Source organism: Falco punctatus (genome assembly GCF_963210335.1).
Source record: "Falco punctatus genome assembly, chromosome: Z".
Lineage (NCBI taxonomy): Eukaryota > Metazoa > Chordata > Aves > Falconiformes > Falconidae > Falco > Falco punctatus.
Window position 1 is genome coordinate 44,156,849 of NC_137586.1, and position 12,329 is coordinate 44,169,177.

At 36.2% G+C, this 12,329-nt stretch overlaps 1 protein-coding gene across 15 annotated transcripts in view; it reads right to left on the reverse strand.

Moving 5' to 3' along the window:
• The window catches only part of AGTPBP1 (ATP/GTP binding carboxypeptidase 1), a 64,082-nt gene that overhangs the window by 20,962 nt on the left and 30,791 nt on the right, over window positions 1–12,329 (reverse strand). For all 15 annotated transcript variants that reach the window (XR_013924730.1, XM_080371096.1, XM_080371098.1 and 12 more), the window contains 9 exons: window positions 9,920–10,003; window positions 9,560–9,646; window positions 9,321–9,469; window positions 7,728–7,815; window positions 6,851–6,995; window positions 4,361–4,514; window positions 3,438–3,618; window positions 1,774–1,903; window positions 1,292–1,423 (listed from right to left, as the gene is read on the reverse strand). Coding sequence is in view for 14 of the 15 variants with exons in the window: in XM_080371096.1 (XP_080227222.1) it covers window positions 1,292–1,423; window positions 1,774–1,903; window positions 3,438–3,618; window positions 4,361–4,514; window positions 6,851–6,995; window positions 7,728–7,815; window positions 9,321–9,469; window positions 9,560–9,646; window positions 9,920–10,003 (1,150 nt within the window). In the remaining variant the exon portion in view is untranslated. The remainder of the gene's footprint in view (window positions 1–1,291; window positions 1,424–1,773; window positions 1,904–3,437; window positions 3,619–4,360; window positions 4,515–6,850; window positions 6,996–7,727; window positions 7,816–9,320; window positions 9,470–9,559; window positions 9,647–9,919; window positions 10,004–12,329) is intronic.

Sequence of the window (12,329 nt, forward strand, 5' to 3'; positions counted from 1 at the left end):
TACAATTAATTTAATTCAATTTCTTACTTAAGACTGTTTCAACAATCCAACCTGCAGTCCTAACACATGCAGTATTTTATTAATACATAAAGTTCATTCATGTTCTGCAAAGCACTAAATACATATTGATTCGTGTTCCTGAAGTTGGAAGTTCAATGTAAGTGTTTAAATGACAGCTTTGGAAACAGACAAGAAAACAGTTATGCAAATGTATGTATTTCACTAATGCTAAATAACTGATACAAATAAAAGCTGGAAAGAAGGTAGTCAAGCCAAAACACATGACCAATTTGAATTTACTGTGTCCATTGTAAATATACCATTATTAGTGTAAGCTTGCCCAAACATTCGGTCTGGCTTTTTGAAGCTAAAAGTTTTTGGTTTTTTCCTACAACTCTTATTGACTATTGTCTTTTATGCACTATAGTAGTGCACGCTGAAGTGGCAAAGCCCCGTATAAATGTGTTGAGCAGCAGATGTGAATGGAATTGGACTCAGCATCCAGGAAATCACACAAGAAAATGAAGGAGCCATAGAATTCTTTTTAAAAGTGGTGGAGATTTGAGGGGGGGGGGGGGGGGAAATCGGAAAGTATCTGTACTCATTTACATTCACGGATGCATAACAAGCATTTTAACGTGCATTCACACTCTTTTAAAGACTAACTATGCATCTCAAAAAAAATTACGGGGTTTGTAGGCATTAGGCTGGACAGATTCGCAGTTGCCACAAGGCGGCAGTGGAGTTACACAGAAGAAACAGGTAACGCGTTAAATCTTTCACAATTTTTGAAAGTTTAAGACAACGTAGTGGATATTGTTTGTGCACGTCTGTTATGTATATGTATTAGGGGCACATGCCTTAAGTACTCCTCTTTATAAAAGGAACCTTGCCTATTTCCATACACAAAAATTAGTACTTCTCAGAGCAATTCAGTATTTTTATTTCCCTGTCTGCTAGAATATTATTTACCATGCTTAAATCACTTTTTTTTTTTTAATCCAGTAATTACAAATGCACAGAAGCATATCTGCCATGTTACTTATTACAACGGTAATGTTGAACACAAAAAAGCATGTATTGGTACAAAGACAAAAAAAAAAACCCAAAAAACACTCTACTTTGGCTGTATTAGTGTATGTTTTAAACTCTCAGAACGAAAAAGAGACCATTCTAATCAAGTCTGCTTATGCTATAAATTCACTGTGTGCACAGAATAATATTGGGAAGTTATGTGAAATGTATATTCCAAATTCATGCCAAGTGAAAAAGGCACAAATGTCAAACTTACCCTGTAACCAGGGTCTTCCATCAGGTCACAAGAGGCACCATTAACATTTGTGTGCCACATTGTCTCTTTGATGCTGCAGCCATACATAAATACATTCTTTTTACGGGAGTGACCATGATAATCACAGTAGACCTACAATAAATCATTTGGCAAAACAAAGCCAAGACATATGGAAATAACATTTTATAAAAGTCATAGGAGAAGAAATAAAAGTTTTTATTTGCACTGTTGAAAGTTCCAAAGAACAGGAAACAACTCTTATAAATTAAGACAAAAAATGTAGGATTCATCGAAGGAAGGTTTAACCTTCTACCCTAGCAAAGAAAAAAAGATTTAGATCTAAAGGTTTGCAGAAAACCTGTTCTCCAAGTTGAATTTAAGTGTGACACAGTTTAAAAAAACATATTAAAATGTTTGATTTACAGACTAGCTACATAGACAAGGTTAAAAAGATTCAGAATTACTCACACACACGTACTCACCAAAGGTAAACGTTTTATAGCAGCCAGATATTGCAGTAACCCTTTAGCATGGTAAATAGTGGGATGCAGATCTGGATTTGGATTTTGCCACTGTCTATTTAAATCTTCTCCACTTAAAGAGCAACGGTGGCTATTGTGGGGGGGGTGGGGGTCGGGGGGTGGAAAAACACATGATGTAGTCTGTATTATCATACTTTTAAATAAGCCCCCCGCCCCCCCCCCCCCCCCCCCCCCCCCCATGTTTTCCTCGTCACCACTGCTTCTTTGGAAGGAGTCTGGTGAGAAACAAACTTCAGTTTTCCAACATGCCAAACAATAGAAGTATTTGGGGGTGGGGGGGTTAAGTTACATTACAGAAAACCTAAAAATAAATTAGAAGTAGCTTCTTATACAAATTAAATGTAATCTTGCTTATTTGCTGTTAAAACTGAAGGCTTGCAATCCTATTCAAATGCTAGTTCAAGAATCAGGAATTTCAAATATATGGTATCTTTACAGTTTTGGTGTCTTGACTTCTGTAATATAAAGACTAATATCAGCCAGAAACCTAAGATTTGAAACATGAAGTTGCTAGAACACAAGTAGCTGTGAGAAAAACAAAAAAATTTTAAAAAAGGAATCACAACCAAAAAAAACACAAACCAAAAAACAGTAAAGATTAAAGATCATGTATTCAGTCAGCTATCAGCAAGAATTTCTAAACTTGCAGAAATTCATGAACATGAAGTCATCTTCAGTACATTTGTCTTTAGACCGTGTCTGTTTGGGACACATTTCTTACTTGTCCCTGTATTAAACTTCCACTTGTATTCTGAATTATTTAATTCCAGCTGTTTTGTTATATACATGCTTTTAGATATATAAAGACAGGATTCTACTAAAATCCATAACTGGTTTGGGTTTTATTATTTTTTTCACAAAACCTTTATCCATTACTAGGTAAGAAGGAACTGTAGATTCACCACACCAGAATTTCCATTTCATTTTAATTCCCTGTAAGCAAGTAAATATAGACTGCTAAATGCTTACTCATTGCAGTATCAAAAGGTTGTGAAATATCCCTTAAATTTATTAAGAAAAAAGAAATAAATTAAGAAATTAGTAAGTGAAAGAATTACTCTAGTAACTTTAATTAAATCAAGATACTCTCTTACCCTTTCTCTTGCATACCTGTTAACTATCCCCCTTTTAATAGCATTTGACAACAACCATTTCCATAACATCCTTCTAAAAACTATAATTAAAAAAAAACCAAACATAAAAAGCTCTCTCAGATACAAGGACTGGTCTTGTTCATGAGAACCATGAAATTGTTTAGCTTTTTCCTAAAAGCAGCTGTGCTCTCATGTAACACTAACACCCATCCAAGACTAATTCAGAGAGACAATTAAAATGTCATGTCAAATCACACAGGAATGATTATCATCCATGAACAACTGAAAATACTTTTAATAAAACTGAAATTCATGGAACAATGCATCTGCCTTTAAAAAGGCCAAACAAAATTGAGAAGTCCTAGTAATTTTTCAGTGTTTCTTTTTTCCATGTTAAGTATTGCATTTCTGTGTTTCTGGGATTAGTTTAGATTTTAAGATTTTTGGTAAATAACAGATGCAAAGACTTAGTACTAAAGGTTACATATTTGTGAGTAAACTTATGCTTACTTTCCATTTATGACACCATCTGGATTGAGCATGGGAATAATTTTGAAAATATAAGATTCTCGTAAACATTGGGCACTTGGATTATTGCTCATTAGGTATTCCAGCGTTCCCTTCATAACCCAGCTTGCATTAGTCTCTCCAGGATGTACACGAGCAGATAGGAAAACATAAGGACGATTCCCTAAAAGAAGTATGCATAGAAGTTGCAAAATATAATTCAAGCTATGTAAACAGTTTGTTAATTGAAAAAAGAAGCAATAGCCAGCTTCACTTATTACAATGGAAAATACAGTATTTGGGAGTTGAGTATTAATAATAGATCTTGCCAGAATATTGTTATAAGGACTGCCAATTACAGAACTCTCACAATGGAGCTTTAAATTCAATCAGACAATTATACAGTCACAACTAGTTTGAGCTGGCAATTATGATACAACAACTTTGACGGCTTTTTTTCCACTAGCCAAGAAAAGTACTGGGGTGGATGAACAAAGCAGGAATGCTGTCATAACTAAAAGCTTACTTCAAATCACAGTAGCTCAGATATTAGCTTTATGGAAGATTTTCTGACAAGCAAATAACTTGAGCATTTGGAGAAAAAAGTTACTCAGACGTCAGGTATTCTTTTCCAAGAACTGTAGTCTGCAGAACATAACATGCAGAAATACCTAGCAACTGATTTAAAATATATTAATATATTACTCCTATATCCAGGTATAGATATCCTTATCTGACTACCACAAATAAATACCATTAAATGCAAAACAAATCCTGAATATTGATGCTTCAATTTCATGAGGTTCATTAACTGTGTTTTACATTGCTATTTTTACAACGCACAACAGTTTTAAATACAAATTTTATTTCATAAAGAGCTAGTTTTACATAGTTTTCAGTTGATGAGAAAAGGAAGTCATACTTACTGAACTGACAGATATGTTCATAGTAATTGGACTCTGGCATGGCTGTAATAGTGACTACAGGACAACTGTTGCCAGCCAGGGTCTCACAGAGAACGTCTTGTCGAAAATATATCTGTTGAGGGTTGTGCATAGATTCCAGCTTCTGAAGATGCATCTTCATCCCCAAAATAATGGAAAAACACTTCAAATCTTTTGCAGTCACGTATCATAAGGGTATTCCACAGGTATTCTTTAAACTACCTTTCTTTTTGTTATTCTAAACAATGTTCCAAGTTTCCATCATAATTTTGACCATGAAATATCACTCTAGATCTCTGAGTGAATACTTCTCTTTATTATAGTCTGTCTTTCCAACCACTTCAACGAAGATGAAGGCACAGATGGCGCATTATTTTCTACCAGTTAATATTGTAAGAGTATGTGGAAGGTAAGAACCTCTGCTTCATTAAGGTTATCTGATTATGCACCCTTTCAGTGCAAAACCGGATAACAAGTAAAGAGAGAAGTAACAAACAGGAACAGAGAGAAAAAATCCTGGTAGACAAGACATAACAGAAAAAATAGCAAAGACCAGAGTCTCCATTCTCTAACTGATGGGCCATTAAGAATCTACAGGCAAAGTTTTGGAGAGGGACACCTGAGGGACAAGAAGGAAGCAAGAGGAACAGGAGTATTTGTGATATTCAAGGGGGGCCTGTGGGACTATACAAAACTCATGTACCTGATCCCTAGTCTGCCCTTAGCTATCTCTATTCCATGCATGCAAGTGCTATGTGGACTACCTGCAACTAACAAGACAAGTGTGAGTGGATTTGGGGTCAGCAACTGGAACGAGCAAGGGTCTCAGCATCAGTCACTATCGAGGCCATACCTCTTGGGAGCACCCCTGTGGGCACCACAGACTTTATGTCCAAAGTGCCAGCTACTGTTGGTATCAAAATGAGCAGACTTGGCGGAGCTGCAGGCAGCGTAGGCACCCTTCTGTGCGTAGCAACAGCAACGGAAGTAAGAGGGCACTTCAGTGCCAGCTGCTGGAGCGCATGAGGGTCTTGGTGTCCAACCATTGCAGCCAGAACAGTGTGTGTCCCAAAAACCATCTAGTGGGGTGATAAGGGTGAGCAAGGCAAGGAAAGATGTCTTGGTGCCAGTACCTAGGGGTATGAACATGTTACAAGCCCACGTGCCTGGTACCAGCTGCTAGAAGTGTAGGGCAAGCATATGCATCTTCCCTGAAGCTAGTATGCATGGCCAAGGGGTGCATGTGCAGTTTGCTAGCAAACTTCAAGGTGGACTACCCAGCGAGTATGATCACCCAGGTCAAAGCAAGGGTATCAGGTGGGCAGAGAGTCCATGCTGGCATCTGGGAGGAACCCAAAACTGCAGAGTGCCTGTGAGACAAGCGTGTGAGTGCACACATCTGTTTGCTAGTGAGCAATCAGGCTGGACTAGCCTGCAAGTTGGAGGCCTGCACAGCAGGGAAGAGACTGGGATCCAGGCACGGGTATAACAAGGATAGGCCACACCAGATGTCCACAAATGTGCATGTGCTTGTGATTCTAGAGAGTGTGTGTGTGTGTGTACTTTTACTAGTGAACTGCAGTTCTCAGCAACTGGAGAGGAGGTAAGGGACTTTCGTGTCTGTAGTTACCTTTCACGCAAGTCCCAGTAGTATTACACACAGGTCTGCTGAAGGCAACACCTTGTCTGTGCCAGTCTGTGTTGCCAGCCATGCTGGGAGGAGGTGGGATGTGCAAGTGTGTGCAAGTCTCTCCTTCTCTGGGATACACACTGAGACTCACTAGTGGCTTAACTTTACAAGCAAACAGGAAAGCAGTGGCCATGTCCATCAGCCTGGGATAGAGACTTCCAGGGCCCTTCACTGGACAGGAGGAACCACCAGCCCCTCAAGCTGTTGGAGGCAGCAGCTGCTTCTAACAACTCTTACCAGCTACTTCTTCCAAAAACAAGAATGGCTTAGTAAAAAGCTTCACACAAAGCAGTTACACACTGGCCACCGAATCCCCAAGTTCACCAACAGACATTCTAGCTAGCTGTTTTGCTTAGTACTGAAAGCTTCACAGCACTTCTTTAGCCAATTCATTATTTGAAAAAGGTCTCCAATTAAATATAGTATCTTGAACGGATCAGTTCAAGAGGTTTATGTAGAACAGCAGGATACAAGTCATTTGACTCAAAAACAAACACTTCATCCAATTTCCAATCTGTTTCCAGTCAATTATGAATTATGATACCCAGAAAATCCATTTAGCCTGCAAGTAAATATCAATTTCAATTTTCCAGGGACTGTTCTTTAGAACAACATACAGAGTTTTCCAGTCTAAACACTAATATTTTATGAAAATTCTCCATTTTAAGGAGTATTTTGAATTTTATAAAAAGAAATAAAAAGGCTTCACTCATGAATGCTTGTATCTCATGTTGTCTAAAAGCATAAATATTTATCTACATAATAGATCATAATCTTCTCACCTTTAAAGTTGAGTATGTATATGGATAATGGTAAGCAAAGTAGCAGACATCATCTTTATGTTGGAAAGTCACTGTGAACGTAATTGTGTAGTAAGATTTTCCTTTCTGACCTCCAGCAGCAATTGAACTTCTTGAAAAGTGATTCCTAAGAGTAAAGTGAAGGTGATAAAACACATTATAATAATTTTTTTTCATATCATTGATTATTCCTGAACACACATTCTAAGAGCCAGAAAGACTTTTAGTGGCTATATTTCTCTTTTGCATACATCCACATTAAATACACGGGTTCCCACCATCTGCAAAGGTATTATAGCAGTCATATACATTCATTCATACTGGGAAAAGGTGAGTAAACAAAAACAAGTAAGAAAACAAAACCAAAAAAAGCTCTGGAAAAAAGAAAAGAAATGGGAAGTAAACAACTGCCAGGGAAGAAGGGTAATGCATGGTTATGTTGTACCATCTCATCCTGTGTTCCAGGATTGCTCCACAGTGATTGCATCATAGAATACAGGAGCCTAATCAAAAGCACCATGTGATCAATATTACTGGAAATCACTATTAAGATTTCAAGTAAGCATGCATATAAATATTCCCTTAAAAGCTTCTCTGGAACTGTATGCGATTTCTGTCAAAAGTATAAAAGATGAACAGCTTAAATATTAGCAGTGTGCTAACAAAATAAGATCCTGTATATTTTGATCACTTCTCTTACTCTTACTCTCCAAGAAGTAATTCAGGAAGAAAACCCTGTTCACAACAGAACTCCTACAACAGAATTATCAAACTCAGAAGCAAATATTTCTCCTCAAAAGTTGTACCTCATTCTAATCTTCACCGTAAGATTTGCTGTATATTTCATTGGTGTACTTACTTATAGTAACAAATATCTGTCCCGACACGAGTCCAACATGGTCGAGAATTTAATGCTTCTTGAACAGAATACATGAGGGGCTGCATGCCTTAAAGAAAAAAATGCATCTCACTTTAATGCTTAACATTAAACATCAAGGTCATAGCAGGAACGGACCACATCAACACTTAGATGGAAGTCTCCAAACTACCTACACTCATTTACTCACTATCACAGTGTATTTTCATGAATGCCTGGGTATTGTACACTCTTCTAACCAGCTGACAAAAAATTCTTCCCCCTCTCCTTTCATTATGTCCCTGTTTTCAGAAAATAACAAATTAAATAAAAAATAAAGAAATCAGACCTACAGAAGACCAAAATGAAATGCTCATGAAAGCTGTAGTTAGTGTGAATGTTAAACTACAAGAAGTCTTGGGTCCTACTTCACCCAACTCACCATTACAAAAAGGCTTCAAAGAGAATACAAAAAATTGGTAACTATCATCTGTTCACCTGGATAGCTAACTGAGGTTTCAGGAAAATTGATTTTCAAACAGTAACTCTTTAAAGTTGGTATTTTTTTGAAAGTATACTTAAATTGAACATATAATATGATATTACAGTAGAAAATAATACATATTAATTGAACATTAGTTACTGGTTAGATAATTAGACAAAGACATTGACCAATTCAGGCAGCATACTTAAAAAACCCCCAAAAGTAACTGTCAGGAAAGTATATGCAATATGTGAATGAATATCTGAAGTAACCGATGAAGATTAGTAAATAAACTAAAAGCATCTTATTATTGGTCAAACTACCTGGTATTCTTGGTTTTATCCATGTGAATTGTACAATTATGAAAAAGAAGAGTACAATGCTACTCTGTCCCAAGAGTTTGTGGTTGGCAGGGAGAGGGGAGCTTCTTCTTCTTAAAGGACAAATTTCAGAAAATCCCGCAGGAAAAAAAATAATCTCACCAAACAAATGATATTAAGCTAAATGACACACACCCCATCCCACCCCCAGAAAAGTGGAAGAAAGGCATGTTCAGTAAGCCAGTACTTTTGGATGAGATACAAGCAGCAGGCACCACTTGCTGGAGACCAAAAGGTGGCCTATGAAGTCCAGCATTTCAAAGGAGACTTACTTTTCCTTCTCAAATGTGTCTCTCTTCCCACCAGTATGACAAAACTGTTTGAGAATCTCTGCTTACTTTCACATCTGAAAATATACCTCTATTCAGAAAGCGATTAATGATGACAGCTATCATTCTTCTTGCACGTGTGTGGATCAACAGGGTTTGGTGTTGTCCTCCCAAAATGGTCGGAAGACAAATTTTAGCTGCAGCCACCAGTAAATTTCTTCTGCTTTGGCCTCACTTACAACAAAATGTCATTTTAAAAACTGAGAGCCAATGTTTTAAGACACTTCTTTTCTTATTAACTGAAACTTGTCAAAACATTTCTAGTAATAATATTAAAAAGGAATCTGATCTGATAACAGGAATATAATACTGATCCCAGGACAGAGGGAATGAAACAGCTGAGCTGTCGAGTACAGATATTTTTCTATGTATTTCTTCTTAAAGGACAGGAAATGTATCTTACCATAGTTAAACTGACTGTTTGACTTTTCACAGTTGATGATGTTAAATCGGTAACCAATGCCAGTTTTCATTCCACTGACTTCAAAGTAAAACCACTGATGATAATGATTGCTATTTATATCCGAGTTCAAAATTAGATCATACTCGTTTCTAAAGATTAACAAAAACAAATCAATCTTTTTTTTTATGAAGCAGAAATAGAAGGCCTTAAGTGTGAAAAGAAGAGTTGAAATATCTCACTTTCTGATCTGAATAACTTTGCGCAGGTTTCCAGATTCAAATTTGGAATTAAACTTCAAAACATCTGCTTCTTCTGGTACTGAACAACTATGAGTAGAAAAAGAAAAGGGACTAAAATGAGTAAACAAACTTCACCAAAACAAATCCATTACATTTATTTTAGCCTTCACTTGCTAATTCAGAAATTATTTTGAACCTTCCTCTAAACACAGCCTGCGTAGCAGAAAACACCTCAGATGAAACTTCCATTGAAGTCTGTCATAATAGTACTGCTTTAAATATTACAAATCGTATCACAGACAAAGTAGAATAGGCTTAGGGTATTTGCTGAATATTGCTTTCAGAAGGGTAAAAACTTACCTCAAATTATCAAGGTCATACACAACTCTGTCTATAATGTCATTTTGATGAATCAGTCTTTCAATATCTTGAGAGATTTTTGTCCTAAAATAAAAAGCAGAGTTTTCACTTAAATTGTTGCATACTGTTTCCAATTACAAAAGAGGAACGACCCCATACAACAATGAAAACTGACAAAGTTCACATGAAGACACTGGGACAGATTTTTATAGAGCCCTCAGCCTCATCCTCACTTATGTGCACAAACTATAAGTGTATGTAAGTTTAAATATCTGCATTCACAGCTGACCGAGTCTAGTATTTCTATATGAGGGAACTGAGTTTTCAAGCACACAACCCACAGGGGTTTATCTTTAGGAAAAAAATGCACTGCTTCATACTTTATAGTAGAAGTAGGAATTACTCAAACATAATGCTTTAATCCAGGACAGCACTTGATAAGTCATTAGTAACTTAACAGGAGTCCTACCATAGTTAAAATTAAAGGCTTTTAGAGAGTAGGTCATATAGTGAGCGTATTAGTGCATCAGCTTTTCATTTTGGAGCTCTAGATTCATTCATTGACTAGGTATCAAATAAGAATGAATTTGGTGATGCCAGCCAAATGTTAGGTGTATATTTATCCAGATCATAAAGCCATTGCATAAATGGCAGTATCTAGGTCCTGGTTTGGAAAACTAAGAATGCATTGCAGCTCAAGAATGGAATCTAGTTGCACAGCTGTGTGAAAAAATGTGCACAGCACCTGCAGTAAGTAGAAAAGGAGGCAGATTAACAACAAACATTACAGGAACAGAGCTGTAAATTATACTCAGGCTGGAAATTCTCCATTTAATTAAAGTAAATATTGTTAACAAACAAGAAAAAGAAGGGAAGTGCACAATTCTAGCACCTCTTATTAAACTAAAACTAACTGGAAAAGAAAACAACTTACAAGTCCCATGTATTAACAAAATTGTAAAGAGGCTGACTCATCACAATCCATCTGATCAAGTTCAGCTCACGGCAGAACTACAGATTTTAGATCTTGCACAACTCCTCAGATCTCAGTATGCCTCAGCTCTAAGGGGTCATAATACTTCCTACCATCACAGCACTTTTGTTAAGACAAAATCCATTCATGAATGCCAGGCATTCAAATACCACAGTAATAACCAATGTAGAGAAAAGGAAGGAAGAAATCGTATTCAAGATGCACACAAAAAGGAAAAGTAGAAGTGGACATTTTCAGGTTCTGAAAAACTTAAAGAGAAAAGGGAAGCTATTTTGAGATAATTCAATGAAAAAATATAAACCCAACACTGCTGATGTGGAGCTCTGTGTTTATAGATTAGTCCTTCGTGGAGCCTGAACCACCTGATGATCACTTCTAAGTGTCACATGATTAAAAAACACTAAAGGGATTAGAAAATACTAGAGTACAGCAAAAAATAACCTAAAATCTTAAGAAATGGAAAAAAGTAGGAATTTAAACCCAAAGTTATCTGGTATTGAATTATATAATAATTTTCTTCCCTAAAAGGTAGACAAATATAAAAAACTTCATTTTTTTTGTAAATGTAAAAGTAAAAGCACTCCACAGCACAAATACAAAAATATTGCATCTGCTAGCATATTACAAGACTAAAATTCACACCCAAAATCCCCACATTGCATTTGTCTAATAAAAGTAAAAAGAACACCCCACCTCAGCCCCCAAAAATGTTTTCTTAAATTACATGGCTGAATTAAGGCACTCATCTGTTTTCTAAAGGAGAGTTGGCTGACAAGCTATAACTAGCTGCTTACATTAAGGAAAAAATAAATCCTACCAAATTTCAAAAGAGTTTGGTCAGTTTTGTAGAACACTTAAAAGTTTCTCCATGTCCCCTACCAAACTCATTTTTCCCACCTTCATATAAACAATAAGGTCCTAAAAAGAATAAGCCCTTTTTAAACAGATTGCCATATCAGAAATTTGTCACATTGCAGTAACAAGACTGAGTAATGTGTAGAAAACCGAACTCTTAGAACAGTGCACCTTTAAAAGGTGATGCAGAATTTTTGAGTCGTTTAGCAGTATTATCTGATATTTCATTCTTGTTTCACACGAGACCTAAAAAAGTTACTTTCAACATAAAAAATATAATAAAAATAAAGCATTTTAAAGTAAAAAGAAAATATACTCTAGAATTACTTTCACAGTTTAGAAATCAGCTTTATGTATAATCACACAAGTAGGTCTGCTGGTTAAAAATCAGGGTTAATACAGTGCTCTATATTTAAGCAGAACGAGCATCGAAATGGCAAATTTCAATCTGACTTCACTCAATTTTACTTAGGAAAATTAGAACTATTAAGTACTACAAAAACATACATGAAGATCTGCAAGATTTTCTGAAAATGTAGTTCTTAGGTGATTTTTGACACA